At 31.1% G+C, this 21,378-nt stretch overlaps 2 protein-coding genes across 3 annotated transcripts; one reads left to right on the top strand and one right to left on the bottom strand.

The window, feature by feature from the left end:
* Positions 1 to 222: 222 nt before the first annotated feature.
* Pu (GTP cyclohydrolase punch) lies at positions 223 to 1,482 on the bottom strand. Of its 2 annotated transcripts, none has more exons than XM_040725065.2 (2): positions 1,103 to 1,482; positions 223 to 1,008 (listed from the first exon to the last, which is right to left on the bottom strand). In XM_040725065.2, the coding sequence occupies exon 2, from the start codon at positions 992 to 994 to the stop codon at positions 341 to 343; it is 654 nt and encodes a 217-aa protein (XP_040580999.1). In that variant the 5' UTR covers positions 995 to 1,008; positions 1,103 to 1,482; the 3' UTR covers positions 223 to 340. The 2 variants fall into 2 exon arrangements, with proteins under 2 accessions (XP_040580999.1, XP_040581000.1); XM_040725066.2 differs by having other exon boundaries at positions 1,192 to 1,463.
* A 14,110-nt stretch (positions 1,483 to 15,592) lies between these two features.
* On the top strand, positions 15,593 to 19,137 carry LOC139907272 (uncharacterized). The gene is made up of 2 exons (XM_071893554.1): positions 15,593 to 17,888; positions 17,947 to 19,137. Exon 2 carries the CDS (start codon positions 18,334 to 18,336, stop codon positions 18,913 to 18,915), a length of 582 nt encoding a protein of 193 aa, XP_071749655.1. The 5' UTR covers positions 15,593 to 17,888; positions 17,947 to 18,333; the 3' UTR covers positions 18,916 to 19,137.
* Positions 19,138 to 21,378: the final 2,241 nt, after the last annotated feature.

Genomic DNA, 21,378 nt, shown 5'->3' with positions numbered 1-21,378 from the left:
CAGTAATGTTAATTAAATGTAGAAGTGTCTCTTCTGTGTAACAGTAATTCATTTTCCCCTCCTAAAAACATATCAAAGGCAGTTGATGATAACAAGATTCTTAATTAAGTAATACCAGAGGGTTGCCTCCGCTTTCTCCTCATCCTCTCCCAAATCCTATTCCTAATTATTCCTACAATGCTGCACCATGCTTCCAAATAAATAAAATAAATTAAAAATAGGTTTAGCTAATCAATTCGCGTCTCTTTATTTTAAATAATGTCAAAATATAAATATTATAATATAAATTTGAAAACCAAATCTCATCTCGTAATGTATTGACAAAGATGTATAATGTAACTTAAATCCTAATCAAGTCCAAAAACTCATTCCTAGTTTTCGGATCGTCCCGGAAGACACCAAGCATGCAACTTGTCACAGTTTTGCTATTCACTTTTTGAACACCCCGCATGACCATACAGAGATGACAGGCCTCCACCACAACAGCTACACCCGCAGGATTAACGGATTCATAAATGGCGTTTGCAATTTCTTTAGTTAATCGTTCTTGTAATTGGAGTCGCCTTGAGTATAGCTCCACAATACGAGCCAGTTTACTCAGGCCCAATACTTTTCCCAACGGAAGATACCCAATGCTTACTTTACCCATAAAGGGCACAAGATGATGCTCACATAGAGAAAACATTTCAATGTCCTTAACAACGACCATTTCATCATGATTCTCCTCGAAAACTCCGGATTTCACAGCATTCTCAATGGAGTCATCATATCCCTTTGTAAAGAACATCATTGATTTAGCTGCTCTGAGTGGAGTGTCTTTGAGGCCAGATCTCTCAGGATCCTCTCCTAATGACTTAATTATTTCTTTGTAGTTTTCAGCAATCTTATTGATGTTTTCATCATGTTGATCCCTGTAGAAGCGGGAGTCCATGCGATTTAAAGTGGGCTTCTTATCGGATGAGCAGTTTTGGCAGTTATCTCCGTTTCTGCTCATGTTGAGGATTCAATCTGAAAGAACAATGGGAAATTATTGATTCTTAGATATATATATAACTATAAGTATGTAAGGCACACAATAAAAGAAGGGGCAATAGAGACTCACTCAAGAAATAAAAGTTCTTTGCACAGAGAGCCTTTTGTAGCAACTACTTGTTGCTTTCTAGTTTACTTTCATCATAACTTTTTCCTCACCCTTCTTATTTTCACATATATGTATATTATATGCCTCTCTTTTGATTTCTCACAAGTGAATCAAATATGTTGAACCAATTCCACTAATGTACTCTCATTCTTTAAAAAAAAATCCACTTATAAATATATTGTTGAAATAAGCAACTCCCTTAGAAAAATGAATCTAAAAATTTCCCCTATTCATTCACGTTCTACTTATATCTCTAATCTTTAAACACACATGTTATTTTTATTCGTAAAGAAGTGTACAATTCAACTGGATGAACAACTCCAAGTATCATACAAATAAGTGAGTAGGAGCAAGTATTGGACTTTAGCATTCAGTCCTTGTGCGTGACTTCAAAACTGGGAAAATTTAAGTCTTGTTTTGTAATAAGAATCAGCTTTTTTTTTTTTTTTTTTTGATTTCCTCCTTAAATACCTTTGTACATAAAAGCAGAGAGTAAAAATATTGAAACTAAACATTTATTTTTATATAGAGAGAAGGACAGTTCAATAAATATATTCTCAAATTATTCTTCAATATTATCTATTGTATGTTTTGCAATGAGTGATGGTAAAAAATACGGGCCAGCTCGATTAATCCAGACTTAAATTGAACTAGTGTTGTCATTTAACCTCTATAAAAGATGTTGGAGTTTTATTCCGAAGTCAGAATAGAGTGCGTCAATTATCACAAGATACAAAAAGAAAGCCAGATTTTTTTACACGTGATCTTGCATTTTATAGTAACAGGTTCAAAAAACACTTTAAGCAACCAGCATCGATTCCGCTCAATCTAGTTCAAATGAACCAACTGATGGATGAATCACCAAGGTACCAGATTATTGGACTTTTACATTACAGGATAATTAATGCTTATATTATAAATACAACATAAACAGTCTGAAGAAGCTGCTGGGGATCGCTTCTGCACATTGTGGAGCCCTTCATAAATGAAATGACTTCGGATAGGTAATTAGTGACTGTTTTAAGGGAATATTAGAGGGGACTTGCATCAAGCCCATCAAGCTAATCAGAAATAGGGGGTTTGTGCCTTTGAAATGAGAATGTTATTTTTTCAAAAATACTCAAGAAAGGAGTTTATTTTTGCTCTAGGCCCCACTCATGGTAAAACCTTTCTGCAGCTAACCATGTCGAATCTGAACCTGACTACAGTCAAAATAATTAGTCTGTGCGTGAAACTTAAAGAAATAAATAGCTAGTATAGATAGATCCATCTCAGTCCGTGTCAATTTCAGTTTAACCTATATGCTAAAAAAGAGCGCTCATTAATTGAGTGATTTTATAGAGAGTGAAATGATTTTATAATTGCTATTTGTTATGAAAGAAAATACTTTATGTCTTATTCCATCATTTTTTTTTATCTATAGTCAATAAATATAGGGACAGGCCCACATAAAAAACAAGTTTAGCAAGAAAAATAAATAAAAGAGTTACTCCAATTATGTTCTAATACAAAACTTCAAAGATGTGCATTTATGTATCACTTTTTAGGTCAATCTTACGTCACTTTGTTCGTAACATGTTGGACACACTATGTATACTAAAAGTAATGATGGATCTAATCGCATATAAAGAAAACAAAAACTCGGTTCGGATTTTATGTACGAGTATATAATTAAGAATAACCATAAAAGACCAAAACCACGATTTTGACCTAAAATACGGAATTTATTGGTACCAAAACCCCCAAAATGAGAAGAACCTTATTTTAATAAACCAAATATCGAGTCTTGAGTTATAAAAAAATCCTCAGTCCATTTAAAAAAGTATACCTAGGGATTGAACCCAAAAATAATAATAAAAGTATTATTTTCATGGCTCTAGTACCGGAAATCAACTGAATTAATTAAATAAAAGAATAAAACCTCCCGGATCTAAAATTAGGACTATTAATCCATTAATATAAAAAATCAATTTCAAATACATAGTTAAAAAAATTATAAATGTGATATATTTAAACTATGTAAGTTCTACAAACATGGATTTTAGCTTTTTGGTTGTGTTTTTATAGATAGTTGGGAATGCGTAGTTTAAGACTCAAATTTAGGACTGGTAAAGGAGGGGGAAATTTAAATGCCGACTTCTAAAAGAGAAAATGATGTTTCTTATTTGTATCTGAGATGACCTTTTGAAAAAGTAAAACTGCCTCCTTAGAAATTACCAAAAAATGTATTTAAGAAAGGTCTTTAATTAAAATTAAATATGATATTTTCACAAAAAAAGTTATTTCATATTAAAGTAGGTAAAAATGAGATATCAGTCGAAGGATTTGTAAGAAAAAAAAACAATCAACATTTGGCCAAAAAATAATTATGTTCATATATTTTCAACTTTATTGGTAAAATTTGGACTTTTCAACATTTTTTTTTTTTGTGAGAATTTTTTTTACGACAAATCCTTGAATGACGTACAAAATATTTTGTAGATATTTGAAGGGTCAAAAATCGAAAAAAACATATATAATTAATATTTATTTTATTGTGGTGTGGTAACAACCAACGGTTCTTTAGTTCGTAGATTTAATATATTTATTAATTTATTACCTAACTATATGAGGGAAAATAGTTTTTCTAATAAATTTGACAATGATTCTATATGTAATGAGTTAATACAAAAACAGTCATTAATAAAAAGCATGTGATGGAAAATTATCCAATATTTGTATTCAAATATCCGGGATGAGTTGAGGCTTACCCCAGATTTTTAAATATAGATTATAGCCTTCATTTGAGATTTGAGACATAATTTGGGCTCTATGTGGCAACTCTCAAATGAAATCAATTGCTAATCCTTTTATTTTGACGATTTTTTTCCCCAACTTTAAGGACAATATTTGGTATCTCCATAGAATTAATATAAGACTAATTAGTTGGTAGAAATTGACAGACATTATTCGGGGCAGAGTACAATAGTAATCCATGAGTTACTTTTACAAAATTGAATAATATTATATAGGAAATATAAATAAATTAATAATTTTTATTAAATTTTGTAAGCAAAAATTTATAAATATATAAACATGTTCTGTTAGATTGTGACAAAAATCTCGTTACAGGATTGTAAACTAAAATTGGCCCAACACGACCATTATCCCACATTGGCTTAAAAAAATTCCTTGAATATTACTTAAATATATGTATATATAAACTTCCAATAATTACTACCAAAAGGAGTCAACATTACAATTTTTGTAGTGGATTTGCAAACGCAAATAATGTAAGCCTCAAGTAAGTAGCCTTAAAATTACATTGGGATACAATTTGAATAAATAAAAAATTATATTTTTGTTTGACTTATATTAAAGTTGAATGGACTAAAATATCTTCAAAAAAATTGTCATTTTGTTTTTAATATTAACAACGTAGCTTCGAAGTAAAAGTCTTATAGTTCTTGTATAACATGAAACTTATATAAGTAATTCATATTAGATGTATACATAACCGGAAGTCGATGAAATACAAATAAGTAAAATTAATATAAGCTAAATGTGTATTTTTGAAACAATGAAACTCTTAAAAACATATGTGTAAATGTAAGACGATATTTGAGGAGTTCATTTCCAAAGCTATTTATTTCCATATTTTCAATTTTATTACTTTAATATAGCAGTTTAATGCTATAAGTACATATGAAATCTGTAATATATATATTTATACAATATGCAATGTAAATTCCTAATTAATTGGTCAACACCAGTTATTCCCGTTAAATAGCAATATTTGAGATAAAAGGCATTTTTTAGTTGATAACTTAACATGATTACTAATATATTAGTATAATAATATGATATAGCAAGCAAATGTTGAGTACCTTTAAGTTTAGCTATATTTTTTTTAAATATGTAATAGATGATAAAATATTCTTGATTTTCTCAAAATAAGAAAAAGTGGATATAAATGGTTTTATAAATGAACTCATCATTTTATCGAAAAAATAAAGTTGTTCTATTCAAATTGTACCCAAAAGTAAATTGACGAGATTTTCAAGTTTTAGCTTCAGGTTACGCGCTAGCAGTTGTCAGGATTTTGTCAGACAGTAGCTTGAAAAAGATAATTTCTGACAAAATGAACACAGGTTAATGTAGGGATCTGCACACATCACACAATATTTAATTATTTAACTTATTTTGGCTTGCTATAAAAATCAAAATTATCCCGTAGGACATTTCAACAGTTGGCAACCTATTTAAACTCATAAACTATTCATAAAATATCAAATGAGTTGCTTTGAACTTTAATTCTCCCGGATTATAGAGTGTAGAAAAATCATTTAAGATGACCACAGAGTCTCTTAAGGGACCAATATAACTTATCAATGACATACATTGGTACATCATAGTACAATAAACCAAATTCTATTTTATCAAATATATTTATAGAGATTCAATGGAGATGCAGAATAAGTCTCCATCAAAAAATAATGCATTGCATTGGAGTATGTATTCATACTTTTCTACAGGCTCAATAATGTTCTGAATTGAGCAATACCGGGCCAACCGTTATTATTTACCCATTTTAGCTCACAAAGTATTGAAGTCCATGGCCGAATCCTGGGGCAATTAGGAAACAAGTTATACACAATTAAGTATTAATTGAAACCCAAAGATAATTTATCCGCCCTCAGAATTGAGGGTGAGCTTCAGGCAGTAGCAAAAGCTGCTTCATAATCTTTGGATCTACTCGTTGCTCATAGAGCTCCATGCCTTGTTTTTGGAGCTCCTCAGGGCGTGGGTGATGTTCCAGAGTCTCCTGCAAGGCTTGGACTCCACGTTTGCCTAGATGCTATAGTCTAGGGGTCGGAGATCTTGGGTCTGCAACAGCCACAAATCCTTTGGCCAGAAGTGTATACCCCCAGGATCCACTCTTGAGTTTTCCTTGCCATGTAAGCAGGTCCTACATTCTGTTAGAATACCAAGGGAAAATTGCCAACGATGGATTTGATCCATGGGAGAACTTTGGTATCCCGGATTTTGACGTAAACATCAGCATCTAGCATGTAGCTTCAAGGGAGCCATATGGGATTCATAGCTTTTCCATTTAGATGCAACCAGGCCTAACATTACCAATGATGGAGTGTGTTGAGTAATAAAGATATAAAGGCACATCTCTGCTACATCTCAAAATGTCACAACTCGATCATTCTGCCAGTTGAAGACAGGGTCAACAGTAAAGGTACTCCCATCAGCAATTGAGGAATTTGGGTTTTTCTTGAAGGGCAACTTCAGGCAGTTGGCGGACACGGAAGGTTTTTTGCCTGCTCTTGGAGAGGATCTGATGCCCTTCCCGACCTTTTTCTGTATGAAGACGTTGTAAATTATCTTCTTTGAGGCCCCTGTCTCCCCTCAGATAGTGTTCAGGAACAAACCTGCGTTAGGGAGCGCTGCGATCTCAATCCTCTTCTCGTATTGTGCGCTCATGGTGGCGACTAGGACAATGTTTTTTTCCAGCAATCGACAGATAATTATGTGTTCTACAACATTTTTTATAGGATCATTGTAAAAAAAATGACCTTAACCTCTCAAAATTTGCATAATAGAGATGTGATCATTGTGATTGCCCTTGTTTGGAATAAAAAGGCAGAGACGCATATTTACGGAATAGCAGCTTGTATGAGAAATGTATAAGCTTACAATTGAATGCCAAACAGTTATAAAAATAATACAAGAAATGACTCAACTCATAGATAATAACGCTGACATAGAACTATAGAACGCTTTGTAAACATCGTAGCTCAAAGTCGACATTGCACGGCTCTTTTTTTTATTATTATAGCTAGGAATGGGCATTTCTGTGAGCACGAGGAGAAGGAGGAAGTGAAACTGTTAAAACTAGCGACCTGTTATATGGTTTTGAAGTGGGAAAATGAATTGCTGCTACATAGTGGAGAACCTTTAATGTTTAATATATTATTTATGCTGGGAAATTATTGTAAATCTATATATAGAGATATATATTAATACTATATATATGCATATCTAAAAATTACTCGAAAAGTATGAGAGAATTCGTTATTGAAGACCGATGTTAAACCACCGATGATATATTAAAAAAGAAGAATACCAACTATTTTTCCCCTTCTAATCATTTAACTGCTTCCCTACAAAAATCTCCTGTCTAATTATTGGAGTCTATATTTACTTGGATATTTGTCTAATTTCAAAAAGTATAGAAGATCATAATTCTTAATGTAAGTATAAATCATATTTTTAAATAAAAATTGGGGAAAGAAAATCAAATAAACTTTATTTACGGCAAGTTTATCAGAATTCGTTGTTGTTATTATTTTTTTTCGTTGTTCTTAGCTCAATGATTCCGATCAACTTATACATAATATCTGATGTATATCTAATTGCATTTTCAAAGGTGTGTTATTTATTCAATCGAGTGTAGAAAAAAATAACGTTGTTTTTTGGAGAGACCAAGACAAATATTTTTCAAAAAAAAGCGTATACATGAGTATATGTAGAGGGTGTACTCGTAGTAGTGATGATATGTCATAAGACAACCACTTGAACTTAACTCATCCATGTCAAGTGCTTCATTTAGTAAATCCAAAAACCATCATTTATGTACTTTTCTCACACCAACCAACCAACCCATCAACAAACTTCTCAATTGATGATTAGAGTCGCACAAAAAAAAAATCATCCTTAAAATAACAAATAACTCATTTTTGCATACACAAATATTTACATACATTTTTGAATAACTCAGAGAGAGAAAATCCCCTCAACAAAATTGAGTACATATATATATTTATTTTTGGACCCGATAACATCAACTTGTTCCTTTCCATCTTTACCAAAACAACAATCCAAAAAGAAGACAAAAATATGTGTACATATAATTTTTATTCTTTTATTGAGTCAAAATATTCATCAATTGAAAGACAGAAAGACCAGGTAAGGAGGGGTTAACAGAGTAGAAAGATAGAAATCTATAAAGTATTCGAACAAATATTGACAATAAACTTTACATATAAGATGTATAAAGTAAATTTGTCCACAGGGGGCATCATCAATAATAATAATTATAAACACAATGAATTCACAACGCTATTTCCTAAAAAATACAGACTCAAAAAAGATAAAATATGTAGAGGGCAAATGCAAAATGGTGGCTTGAAAAAAGGAACATAAATAGAGCGATGATATATTTTTGTCTAGCCTGGGACATATAACACGGCGTTACCTCGCTTACAAAAAAATACCCAGAGGCGTCCACAGGATTATATATAAATATCCCAAAAAATTCAAAAATTAAATTTTTTCACAAAACAATCAGAAATAAAATTTTTAATATTAAATTATCAGAAAAAAAAATTTTAATATTAATTTTCTTGACAAAAAACTGTGGAATTAAATCTAACAAGAAATCGTGTTATTCGTCTCTCCTGTCATTAAAGAATAAGTCATTATGATAAAGTGGAACGTAATTACAAGACTTCAAATTCATAAGCGATCGCTCAATCCCTCAAGCAAATTGCTTATTTTGACCTTTTTGGCTCTGTTTTGTGTAAAAAAATTGCAAATTTGTCTAGTTTGGTATTAAATAAATATTTTTTTATTCTAGCTAGATTATATGACAGCTTTGATCATATTTTGGAGGAAAAATCCTCTTGCAAAAGCCCTCCTTTATTAGGATGGAAAATAACAAAAAAAAGAAAAACCTCTCTTTATGTATATGATGTAATCAGGTGCAAAATTACTGTTGAATAATCCCCTTTGAATCTTGTAATTAGGGTGAAATACTTTTGCGCAAAATATTTCCTAACTATGAGTGGTTGATTTTAATATAACTTGAATATGTTAGGGGTATTGGGGCAAGGTTGTCACAACCTATTCTGAAGATTGAAAGAAAATTATATGTGAATTGAATCAAAAAGATGCTTTGTTCATGTTTTGAACTACCAATACTGATAGAATGCAAAAAGGAATGAAAGAAATCTTAAAAAATTCTTGATTTTCCGTTGTAATAAAGAAATATTCATCAATAAATTGTTGTAATTAAAAAACAACAGTAATTACTTTAAATTATTCCTCTAAAACTGTATTTTCTTTAAATACAAATTGCTCAATTTTGATATTTTCGGTGTTAATTTTCAAATTTAAGCGCTCTTTTTTGTTCATTTTGTCCAAAAAAAATGCTCAAAAATCCTAAGTAAATTAATTACATTAAGTGTTAATGAATAATTAAGTGTAAACATTCCTTCAGTTTCATTCCACTCTTAATATATAAGTAGCATTTTATATGATAAGGAGACATTCTCAAATTCAAATACCGACCATGTAAAAGGATTGATCGAAGAAAAAACTTTAGAATTATGTATAGTTATATATATATATATATATATTCATATGTTCTGTGCAAGTTGCGATTTTGTACGAGTTGTAACTTCAATATGCAATCTGTACAATTTGCAACTCAAGAATGAGGAGAATAATTTTGCGTACTTGGGATGAGGATGATGCAATAATGAAATATTTTGAAAGGATCAATATAGAAATAATTTAATTTTTGACTCGTTAAATAGAAAATACTAATTGTACTCTTTGGCTTACTACCAAGTTCAATGGTCAACAGTCAAATTACTCGTATATACATAATAAATGCGTGATTTTAATATGTCAAAATGGAATTATGGCATGAATTAAATGCTAATAATTAAATTGACTGCGAAATGTATGTTAATAAGTAAGGTATTTTAAGGATTGCAACTGTACTATGGGGTTTTACAAATTACACTTTCTACGCCACTTATATATTATAATATTTGGTTGTAGAGTGTCCCAGGATGGCTCACATCAACAGTGTGGACGTCAAATGAAATTGTTATATTGTAGATATATGATTTGCAAGATTTAATTCGATTTCAACAAATAATCGTCCAGGATACAAATTATGGACATGATCTAAGAGTAGGCCAAATTGGCAGCTCAGAAAAACCTACAACCTACATATATCACACCGTTACCTCACAAACACAAATATTTACATGTGTTTGGTTAACAGTAATACATTATTTATCAAAAAAAAGTGGTATAGTAATGGTTAATATTGTGTGGATTTGATTTGTTAGGCTCCAAAGATGGCCTACATCAATGCTGACGTCATATGAAACCCTCTGTTGTTCCTCGCATTGCAAAATTTAATTCGATATCAATAAATCAACGATCAGCACATCGTTGTATCACGCAATCTTTATTACGAAAGTAAACTGTCCCAAAAATCCGTAAGTAGTAAGCTAATTGATGCCAACTATTGAATTATTTTGAAAACAGTTTCCAATAATAAGTATTATAACTCTAGGAAACGTCGTTTTAAAATAGTTTCCTTGGATTAGCATATTCTAAGTTAATTATGAACTCGTCAATCCCACATGTTGTACGAGTTTTATGTACACCATTTTTCGAGTATTTTCATACCTATTTCTTTGAATGTTATTTTGTCAAAGATCATTTGGATTATAGTTATATCTTGTGTATGATTTAATCCTCTTTACTACACTTTTCTATCTTATTTCAAATAATCATATTAACAAAAACAATTATTGTATGTATTTATAAATATGTACAAACGCTGTTGAAACAGAGAGACGTAAATATGTATAAATAATAATGAGGAGTAGCCCTACCACAGTGTGATGGATATTTTTTAAAAAGGATTAAGAAGGGTATGCAATTCTAATAGTTTGTAGAAACAATACAACGACAACAACAAAAAATCAATGTTAAAACGTCAATATGGTTAGAAATGTTGAATATATAAATAAGTAATTAATTACTCAAAGTAATCCCCTCTTTTTTAATCGACGAAATCATTCATAAAAATGATTAGTGAAATAAATATATGACGAGTCTTTTCATGTGACGTAAACATTGTTGATGTGGGTAATTTTTGTGACTAAACAATCAAGTTTTATATCAATAAAACATTTATTTAAAGAAAATAGCGAGCCATTGAATGTCAAAAGTGGGACCAGCAAATAAAAGAACTTCCATCGTTACTATCTTATATCAAAAATATATCTCTATGATTATTTATTACACATACAAATATCAGACCCTTATATATATTAGCGATATCTTATTACATCGTTATACAATCTTATTTACATATTGTAGATAATAAATAAACTATTACTATGGAAAGAATAAGATATTTTTTTTCTAATTATCGTCTTCCTATCGTTCCTAATCGATCCAATAAAGATTCTTTGTATAAATCTAGGGATTTTTTAACCCATTACTTTAATTTAATTATAATATAAATATTTATGATTGGCATCAAGTAGTATTCAATGCAGCTGTTAATTTTTTTAATATTTTTAAAACTATTTGATGAAGTTACCTCGATCAAGATTATTAAAAATTTGTTCATTTTCTGAAGTAAAAATATTAACAATTCCACATCAATTATAATGCAGTTGATAAGGTACAAAAAAACACTATATACTAGTGCAAGAGTTACCTTTGGAAATCCTAGACAGCTCTGAGACAGATAAATTTTAACTAATTCATCAAAATATTTTAAGTTGCATATAAGAATATGGTTATAAATGTGGAAGTACATTTTGAAAGATTGCTTTAAATGTAAGAAGATTGCAGAATCAAACCATTTGGTGGAGCGGATTGTTTTCACATACATACTTCATTTTTATTGTACCTCGCAATCTTTTGTCCAAAAAAAACAACAGAAAAAGGCTCAAAATCAAATGTAGAAGTATGGAACTTCTTCCCAACTATTAATTATTCGATCATTGTTGGGAATTTGTACAGAGTTCTTTCTTAATAAGAACTAATTCTAACTCAACCAATGAAAATTGATAAGGCAAAAAGAAGCAGACTCATTGGAAGATTATAGCAAAATAAAATGTATTTTTTGGCTAGTGAAGTAAAAGGATTTTGTAAAAAGAAGCAGAACCAGGATTTGAAAGTGCAATTGGAATAAGAAGGTATTAATTTGCCTCATATTGGAAGACAAATTTATCCAATTGAAATCCCTTGACTGTTACTATTTAATCAGTGTGCATTTGTAGACAAAGGTGAATAATAAAGGAGTCAAGTTAAGAAGGATTTGTGATTAAAAGGGATTTAGATAAACTTTTTTAGAGTCGTCAAATTTCAATTTTTTCCCCTTTTTAAGCTGAGTACGAATATTTACTCGTATATATCTATAACAAAAATCGAGATAGCACAAAAACAGTGTGAAATTTGATGGATTATATCCACACAGAGCCATTCCGAGTTTAAACCTATAAATTAGCGGATTCAAATTATCTCCAGAGCAATTTTCTTAAATATGTACTTTAATAAAAGAATTTAATTAACTTTGTTTTGTGTGGTCATAAGGTACTCGGGACCCAGGCACATGGGTTTTCTTTGAGCTAACCTAAAATTATAGCCCAATTTGAAGATGAAGAAACTTAATTGATCCACCACTTTTGAGGTTGTTTTAGTAGTGGTTTACAATGCAATTTTGATTAAGAAAATTCCATGTTATACGCCCCCTTTCCCTCCCCCAAATGATTCAATAAAGCTCTTACCTATGTTGTTGACTCGCTCGCTCACTCACTTGTTGGACAATTATGATCATCATCCTTAAATATAGGTTACAACTTCAAAGAGGGAATTACCAAAATATTTATAAACCAATAAATAAATAATCAAATCCAAACTTGTTATTGTAAAGAGAGAAAAAAATGAAGATGGATTCTGTTATTTTTTATAATGATTGTTTTTTTGAGAAAAGTGGTGAAATAGGTAATGTGTCCACTACAAAAAAAAAGTGGTGAAATTATAATATTAAATTCTCTCCATACATAGAAAGGGTCTTATATCATAAAAATAACCTCAATTCATGAAAGATTATACCATGAGGTCGCTCGTATGTACAGGGTGTGGATTTTAAATCCGGAGAATTGAAGGATAATGTATACCGTGGGGGAGGGGGGTCCATTGAAATCTGAACCCCTTACTAATTCAATAATTAATGAAGATTGAGTTATTGAAATTAATTCATATTAAATATATAAATTTTCGAGGGGAAGTCCTGCGGTGTATGTCATTCAAACCCCGAGGCCCTTAAAGCCACTTTTAGCCAACACTATTTCGTCATCACAGAGGACTACATTCATAGCAGGTGGAAGGCCTTCCCCCACCTCCTGGATGCCATTATTACCGCTAAGGATGGCTACATAAATGATTAAGAGAGCTCAAACACATCTCTATGTATAGTATTAATTTTGTTGAAATTCTAGCGTAAAATAATAAATTATGTCTTGTTGAATTTTAAAACTTAAAGTATTTATGTTTTAATGGGCACCTCGGTATTACAACTGATTTCCCCAAAATTAATTCAGAAATTCACAAATATTCCTATTTTACATGACAGGCTTCATAGTTAACTCAATCACTCAAACTGACACCCTCCAGCTCTAATCACATTCTCCGGCCTGACCCTGAATCTGGCACCGACCTTGATGAGGTACTTCTTGTATAGGTGACCATTACCTATGGAATGGAAAGGCACAAAGAGTCCAGATTTTTATTTGAGCGTTTATTGGACTCTCTCTTTAAGATACCCCACCCATAGTTGTCCAAGGGGTTCAGATCCAGTGAGCAAGGAGACTACATATCTATTCATTTTAATCATGTATTCCATTAATTTATCATAAGTTATTTCTAAAAATGATCCTAAGTATTTTTGCAGGTATTCTCAACCCATTAGCCTCCTTGAAAGCCTTGAAAAACATCATAAACAGTTAATTTTGGCAGCTTTGTAAACTCAATCATCTGCTTGGGGGGTGCCCCTGGCACAAAGGAAGACAATAATGGCAGAATAAACTTTCATATTTGGAGGACCTTCTCAAGGATTTTGCAATATTTGTTGTACAGTATCGTCAGATAAATCTAATGAGGGCACTCACATAAACTTAGATTTCAAGATGTCTAGATATTGTGGTCTAAATTTTTTCCAGATTTAAAATACTGTATAAAACCCTGTATACTGTATATATAATACTGGATAATTAATTGCATATGTGCATATTATTTGAATTGTTTTTTAGAATAGAGTAATTTTGAAGAAAAAAATGACAACAATGATTATTATTAATATCTTAATACTTTTGTAAAAAAGAGGGCTGTCTTTTCCACATATTTACAATAAGATTTTAGCACGCTGAGTGTAACACCCTATCGTAGTCAAGGGCCTGATGTTTTTTTTTGTCTCTTATTTCTGTGAAGTATGTTTAATTAGTCATTATTATCACAATGAATATAAAACTATGGAATTTCGATTTATAACTAAGGCAACGCCATAAGGAAAAAACTGTAACTAATTGTTCGTCATCAATCCATCGGTGGTGGACTTTGACACTTATTAGTAGTCAAAAGGATGTAAGTATTGAGTTAGAGGCCTCTTTTGTTGCATTATTATAGTGTATATAGATAAGATATGTTATGGAAGATAATTTGCCATTGTGTGAATCTATTTTAATCATATATATACATTGATAAGTTATTACTAAGGAAGAAAGGAAATGTGAAAATTAAAAAAGTTTATAATAAAAGTGTATTTTATACAAAAAGTTTAATAATTTTTAGAATGTATTATTATTAAAATTGTCTTAAAAAAATATTTTTAAAAACAATAATCCAAATATGAAAATAATATTTAAGCTAAATTGAAGCTGCAGGGAAGAGGGAAAACACTTTCTAAAATTTTTATGTCGAGCTGAATTTTAAGAAACTAACTTATTTTAGAAACAAAGACATTGAAAAGAAATTATTTGACCTATTTTCCAGTTTAAATTTTTGAATTTTTAAAATCAAGGGAGTCTTCAGGGTGTGGGCTGAAGGGCCTGTTGCCCCCTCCAAATATTCATATTAAAAAAGAATTAATTCTTCAAATTTATTTTTCCAAAAAATTCAAATTTTCTGTGAATAGATGTAAATTTTTGGTTTTTTTTCCAAAAAATTCTAATTTTTATGTGAATAGATGTAACTTTTTGGGGGTTTCCCCCAAAAATTAGATATTTATAATTTAGTATATATTTTTTTATTTTTTATTTTTTTTTGGAAAAAATAACATTTTGTAAAGAGCAGTGAATTTTTGTATATTCCTGAAAATAGGGATCAATAATTGTTAAAAGCATCTCTTGTAGCTTGTCAAGATATTATTTTTCATAAAAAAATAATTCATATTTTTTTTTTTTTTAAAAAATCCTTGTGCCAGGCTTGTATTACATTAGCTATTAATATTCCAGCAATCGAATTTTCCATTCTAAAAAAATTCTGATCCCTAAAAATCTCTCTAAAAATTACACTCACATCTACCAAAAGAAATAAAATGTCATGTGTGCACTGGCTAGTCGTTGGTATTGTTTATTGTAGCTAATAAGCAGGAGCTATTCATGGCGATAAACGTGTTTATACATGAATATTTGGTAAAAATAACTTATAAATAAGTTGTAGAAAACGAAAGAAGTTAAGAAGAAGAGAGAGGGGCCGGGCCGTCTTTCTGGCCATGCGATACATTAATAGGATTAATCAGCATGACGAAATCAGATTTGAAAATCATGTATTTATTCTAAAGGGACGAAAAAAGCATGTGTGTGTGAATTGAGTCATTACCGTTTTTTTCTATCTCCACATGTCCTCTATCTACATCTTGTCTTGAGACTTTTTCATAAATTATCCAGTTCTTTAGTTGGTGAAGGGGATTTTTATTCGACTTAAAAGAAAAGCCAAATTAAAAATATGTAAAACACCAAATCTTTATTTTTTTTAAATTTGATAAAAATAACCAAATTAATTAATATCTAAGGTATTTTTAAATTCTATTAATGTCAAAATATTAACACCCCACTCCCTCTGGTGAAAATCGTTACAAATCTTATGTTTTTTTTTTGTTTTTTTTAAATTAAATATTATTGTCAAACCTTCTGTTAAACTTAATAATACTACTGAAAAAGCACTTTTAACTCGGAGTCATTGCAAGAAATAACTAAATTAGTCAAAAAGATTGACAATAGACTAGTGTTAGTGCTGGTTCGTAACAAGGTTGTAACGCAGTTCGGTACGACCCTGACGGTCCGGTCCGGTACGTATAAATTTTATATAAAAACATTTTAAATATTTTGATTTATTAAAGTAATGGATATTATAATCTTTTTTAATCAATGGATTTAGATAGTGAAGTAAGATTTTAATCAATTATCATCCTTTTATATAAGAAATAATTCATGTACTTTTGAATATAAACAAGAGGTACTGACTTAGAAAATGGTAATATGAAGTAAGGTTTAATATACATAAATTTTGCAATGTTTTTAAGTTAGCTTCAAGATACCTCGCAAACCTCACAACTACAGGTGCATCAGTATCAGGCAAAATATTTTTTTCTACAGCAGGTGATATTGTCACGGCAAATCCAGGGCTGTCCGCTCGGGAGGGTTTAAACTCCCCCTCCCCTCCAACAAATTAAAGGATTTTTTGCTTTACATCTTTAAGAAAATCAAAAAGTTTTATAATAAAAATTTAATTTTTGAATTTTTTTCCCAAAAAAATTAATTTTCTTTAAAGAACAATCGATTTTTGAAATATTTTTTCCAAAAATATATATTTCTAATCTTCTTTCCAAAAAATTGAATTATATGAATAGATGTGGATTTCGAAATTTTTGTGAATAGCTAAGAAATTTTTGAATTTTTTTCAAAAAAGATCAAATTTTTATGTGTATAGCTATGGATTTTGGGATATTTTTTTTATCATTCCAAAAACCAAGCCCCCCTCTCCCCCACCCCCAAAAAAATAAATATATATATATATCCATCTAATCCTGCGGACAACCTTGTAAACGGTCTTGTTTATTACCGGATAATGTAGACAAACTCATTTTTTTACAAATTAAATGATAAGTTCATATTTAATAGAATTATAAAAACCCGTTTATATTTTAAAGAGAAATTAAATATGTTAGTAATAATTTATTTGTTACAGAAAATAAAATATTAAACTATAAAATATTGAAAAAACTTGAAAAACAATCCAAATTATATTATAAAAAAACTTTTTACTCTTATACCGTACCGAACCGGGGGTTCAGCGTACTGTCCCAGCCCTAGTAGCTATTCAGTATCACTGTATGCATACATATGTACAAATACATCAAAGTATTTATAATATGCATATCTATGTCAAGACCCCTTGCATCGTCTTGAACTTAAGGAGTATACCTATAACAGTCTACTATACATAATTTACTCTCTCGATTGCTTTACTTTAAGTGAATCTCTTTGTTATTAGCTATATTCACTCTAAAAGCCAAATAAAAATATATAAAAAAGACTTGTTTTATGCTTCAAGACATGGGGTATTGATCCACTTTGGTGTGTTAATGTGTACGCAAAAAGAGGCAGTGTGTGTGAATATGAATTTACACCATTTAAATGTATGATACATTTTACATTTCTTATAGAAAACAAAAAAATATTTGATGTTGCTATGTACCAATGTTAATTTTTGTCAGTTTTTTTTAAATTGTCTCGTCATGTTTAGTCTTGTGTTTGTCTCATCATGCAATAAAAATTCTAGCTGACGAAATGAACACTTTGTAAAAAGTTAGAGATTGTCTATCAAAACTATGGTTATGCTGATGGCCGTTCAAAAATATGGGTTATCTTTATAGGTAAATAAGTAATTGTCTACCTAATTGAATGATCTAAAAGGTTGTCATGTGTCAACAGGTAAAGAAAAAAACGCTGATAAAAGCTTGGACGACATATTTTTATCTATATGTTTTTATGCAAAACGATTAATAGTTGACGGGGCAAAGAATTATTATCTTATAAAAAATCAATATTTTCCTGCGTGGTTGGTTGCAGTACGCATGCTAATAGGTAATTGCTACCTAGGGTGAGTTTGTATATCTTTTTTGTATTTTTTCCTACCACCCTCACCACCTCATCACTTTGGGTTAATCATCTTTTTGAGGGATCGCAGTATTTACGGTATATTTCATATCTACCCAAAAAATGTCCTCGGACCATCGCGCTCTTTTTCTTTTTGTTATGATGTCTATTTCACATATTTAACAACTCATTATATTTTAGTTAAACCAGAACCACAGAGATATGAGTATGAGCTCACCACAAGACCAAGTCGATGCTAATATCAATTCACAAAGATTGAATTCAGTTCATGATAACAACCATGAGGTAGAAAGCCCCGAGTTCACAGAATTCGGAATCAAAATAAGCAAACTCCGCCTCACATTCAAATTGAGACGTCGGCGACGACGAAGTGGAAATCTCCAGACTCCTCAAGAACCAATTCAACAACATCAAGAAGAGGATAACCTCCTCATCAATGATCTCTCAGACACTGTTCTCCGAACACTTGATCTCGACTCCTCACCCCGCTCACGCATCCCAATCAACTCTACTACAACCAATGCAAATATGGAATTTACAGGATTTTATACTGCTCCTCCAAGTGTGTACACCTCATCTTCAAGTAGTAGTTCTTCAGGTTATGGCAGCTCCATTTCTACAAACTCAGATCTATACTCTGAGGTCTACTCCGAGTCACTCCGAGCCCGTCTGCCTCCCCCATTACCTCCACGACAGAGATCAGGACGAGCACCTGCACGACCTCCATATCCATCATCTATTGTTCGAGTTGTTCACGAGATTACAGAGCCGATTAGTCGATGATGAGTGTTTGTGCGGCAAAATCGAATATCGCTTACTAGTCCTATCCGTGCAAATTTTGTAGATACTAATTTTATTGTAATTTATATCGTCAGTTGTAACTTCTATTCCCTCAGAAGTTCTGTATTTATACATTTACTTAATTTCAAAGAAAATTAATACATAATTACTCAAAATCTTATTATTATGATTATGAAATAAAGATTATATTGCTCTAAGTACAAACATATTAAGGTAATTTGAAGTTCTATAAACTGTTTATTCCATCACCTCAAGACGAACGATAACAACATTTAAGAATACGAATCAAAACAAAAACAAGGGCGATAAAGCAAGTAAACAAGTGTCTAATGTAGGTTCATCAGATACCTGCCGGCACCGCCCAAAGTGATGTTCTCCCCCGTCTTAATGGAGTTGGAAAGAAGACAAATTCTTATTATCAAAATACATTATCATGTTAGACACCATTGATGTGGCGATTCAACATTCATTAATTTATTAAAGTTTGTAAAGATAGAAAGATTAATGTTGAAAAATCGGCAGCACTTCTTAAAAATCCCTCAAGATAGGCATTTGATTAGTAGACTGGGGTGTGATCGCCAAAAGGGGCAGTATCCTATGGGGTACAATGCTATCGGACGTCGAATATCCAAAATTATATAATTAATTGGGCATTTAAATGGGCATATGTTGCCAAATTTTTAGCTGTTCTGTAAAATACACCAAGGCAGGTATTTGATGAGTAGATTGGGCGTAGCCTTCTAGGGCGATAGTTGTGTCAAAAAGCAACAGTAAAGAGGTGCAATGGTATTAGGCCTCAAAGGATCAAAAACTACAACAATTAAATTTGGATTTTAATTTACCTATTGTCATATACATACACACGGCCGTAATCACTGGGGGCCGTGCGCCCCATAATTTTATTCAATCGTAATATTTATCAGCCTATTAATGGCGAGTCTTTCATATTCACTACAGTCAGCCCCTGCCAGTATAATAACTTTGATTATAGTAGTAGTAATAATATTAAGGGGTTTCAAATGGAAATTCAGAGGGGTTCAGGAGGAGGGCCAGAGTGTCTAAATCTCCCAAAAAAAAAAAAAAAAAAATTGGAAATTTTAGAGCTTAATAAAAAAAATTAATTCATTGGGAAACAAAAATTATAATTTTTGAAATTGAAACCTGGGAAGATTTATTTCTAAAAAAAAGAGGGCAAAACCAAAAATATAAATTTATGAAATGGAAAATAGAATTTATATTCTAAAAACATCTATTTTGATGCAATATTTGGTCAGACGCAAAATTGAAAAAATACATATATTTTCGGTGGACGCCCTAAAAACATAACATTCATTAATAATTTGTAATTAAAATGACTAATGATGATCTTAAATAACGCATTTTGATCCGAAAAAAAATGGAGTTTGGACCAATCTGCTTATAGAAGATACAGCCTCTCTAGATTTGCGACTTGTTTTTTGACAAATTTCAAACCACATTTTGATTGTTATTGTTACAGTCAACTCTCTTAGTAACACTCTATTATTATTTATCAAGTGATATACTTCTTGTGGCTTGAAGAGGCCCTCTCTTCTATTTATCTATGTTGTGTTCTAATTGCCAAAAATAGAATCCGTTCGACTGAGAACAGACAAGGAGGCGCCTTCGTCTTCTTTATATCTCATAATATTTAGATAAGAGACAATGCAAGCCTTTTTAGGCGTGCAAGGACACCATTCTACAAGTTACATCTCGGATATATTCTCTTGTAGAAATTGCATTCTCGCACGCTTAAAAATGCGTGCATTTTCCAATAATATTTACGTATCACGCCGTTAAAAAAAACGTGTGTGTACTTATGTGTGAAGTTAGATTACTTTTCAAACATAAAAAAACAAGTTATTAATCAACAAATTATAAAGGGATTTTCTTTAAAAGAGATGAGAGAGAGGCCTTCCCTCTAGCCAAGGGGATAACGGAAAATCTTGGGCTCGCACAGAAGGTTAACCAGGGGTCCCCGCCCCCCACCAAAAACCCAGTCATAAAATATTTTTTTATAATGATCGAGGCCAATTGGTTTCTTACTGAAACTTCTTTACCCCTCAATTCACTATTCTAGTCCACTGATCGAAAGCCTATGACAAAAACTGAGTGAGTGTGCTCTTAAAAACCGTAGGGTAACACCAAAAATTTGTTTATGTGTTATCTCATATATCTTGTTAAAGAAAAATTTGTATGGTCGGAAATGCATAATAGGTAACTCCGGGCAAATACCGGGTACTACTGTCTAGTATACCAGGCATACCGTTATTATTTACTTGCCTCAATTATGCAAATTTTGAGAGGTTAAGAGTCATTTTTTATAATTGTCCTATTATCAATGATGTAGAACACATCATTTAGTTGTGGATTGTAAAGAAAAACATTGTCTTAGTCGCCACCATGAGCACACAGTATGGGAGGAGG

Source organism: Lepeophtheirus salmonis, chromosome 14 (genome assembly GCF_016086655.4).
Source record: "Lepeophtheirus salmonis chromosome 14, UVic_Lsal_1.4, whole genome shotgun sequence".
NCBI classification, from domain to species: domain Eukaryota; kingdom Metazoa; phylum Arthropoda; class Copepoda; order Siphonostomatoida; family Caligidae; genus Lepeophtheirus; species Lepeophtheirus salmonis.
The sequence above is the reverse complement of the archived record's forward strand: the minus strand, read 5'-3'. Positions and strand labels throughout refer to the sequence as shown.